Genomic DNA, 1,364 nt, shown 5'->3' on the forward strand with positions numbered 1-1,364 from the left:
TGTTTGTAGTGCTGTTATTGTCCGCTGATTTTTGGACGGTGAAAAATATAACCGGCCGTTTGTTGGTCGGTTTACGATGGTGGAATTACATTGATGACGATGGACAATCGCATTGGGTGTATGAATCGAAAAAAGTATCTGCGCTAAAAAGGACTACTCTTAATCTAACATTAGCTTTACTAATCACAGCTTTTCTCTCTCTTTGCGCACATTTGATTGCATGCCTACCACATTCGGATCATTTTTCATGTATTTTATTTGCATGTCAAACTTTTTTCCCATTTAGCAGGGCCGCGTTAACGCACAAGAACAACGAATCTTTTGGTTGGCACTTGTTCTATTTCCAATGATCTGGGGTCTCTTCTTCATGGTTGCACTCTTTGGTTTCAAATTCAGATGGCTGGTATGTGTCGATTTATATTCCCATCTTCCGGGCTTGTGATTGTATTTAGCAAAAAAAAAAACTAATTTCAGGTTTTGGTATTCATTGCCATAATTTTAAACGGTGCAAACTTATACGGATACATCAAGTGCAACTACGGATCGAGTACAAACTTAAATTCAGCTGCTAGTGATTTTGTGCGTAGGCAAGTGTTCCGGAATGCATTCGATTTCATTTCACGACCCTCGCAACCACCTACAACCAATGCAAGCGGCATCGTTTGAAATGGCAATTGATTGCGATCAAGCGATTTGGAACCTGATCAGATGATTTTGAAAATAACATTTGAAAAAAAAAACCATTCCAAGGATAGAAAATTAAGCAAACACTGTGTATGAATATTTGGCAACCTTTTAATTTAAGATCTTGAATTAAAAAAAATGAACAAGAAACTTTCAAAATGAATATGGACTTTTTTCTCTTCGAAAATGGTGGTGTTTGCGATATGGAAATGGACCGAACTTATTTACAGCCGTCACTCCGTAACTGAAATGTATAATGCTTTTTGAAATGAAAAACACAATATTATTGTTTTGAATTTCATTCCCATTTCAAATGAATGTCATGACAAGCACTATTCATTTGAAAAATGTAATTTTTCATTGGAATTTGCTCCATAAATTTTTTTGATTTTTTCCTTATGATAAGCGGTCAAAATATCACGAGTAAATGGTTGCTATGAGTCATTCTTTTTTGTTTTAGTAGTATGCGTTATCACAAAATGTGAATAATTTTGCGTTACACGTACTATCTAACGTAAATATTGCCACGTTTGGTTCATAGAAACTCGATGAACCTTCATTTTTATTCCATTTCACAGTTCTACCGTTGGTTTTCTTTTCTCTAGCACAACAGCCACGTTACACAACGCCGTTTTACCTTTACACCAGTTTCAAAATACAAACCGGTATTGAACAAATAC

The 1,364-nt window shown here is 35.5% G+C and overlaps 1 protein-coding gene across 1 annotated transcript; it reads left to right on the forward strand.

Annotated features, from left to right (window-relative positions):
* Positions 1 to 8: 8 nt before the first annotated feature.
* On the forward strand, positions 9 to 847 carry LOC129579863 (uncharacterized Golgi apparatus membrane protein-like protein CG5021; the record flags this gene model as incomplete). Its single annotated transcript, XM_055470044.1, has 3 exons — positions 9 to 134; positions 290 to 403; positions 475 to 847. Coding segments are annotated over 3 exons (432 nt in total), but the record flags the coding sequence as incomplete, so codon positions are not given.
* Between the last annotated feature and the right edge of the window lie 517 nt (positions 848 to 1,364).

The sequence above is a fragment of the Sitodiplosis mosellana genome, unplaced genomic scaffold, assembly GCF_009176505.1.
Source record: "Sitodiplosis mosellana isolate CC-2019 unplaced genomic scaffold, AAFC_SMos_1.0 Smas_scaffold_6695, whole genome shotgun sequence".
Taxonomy (NCBI): Eukaryota; Metazoa; Arthropoda; class Insecta; order Diptera; family Cecidomyiidae; genus Sitodiplosis; species Sitodiplosis mosellana.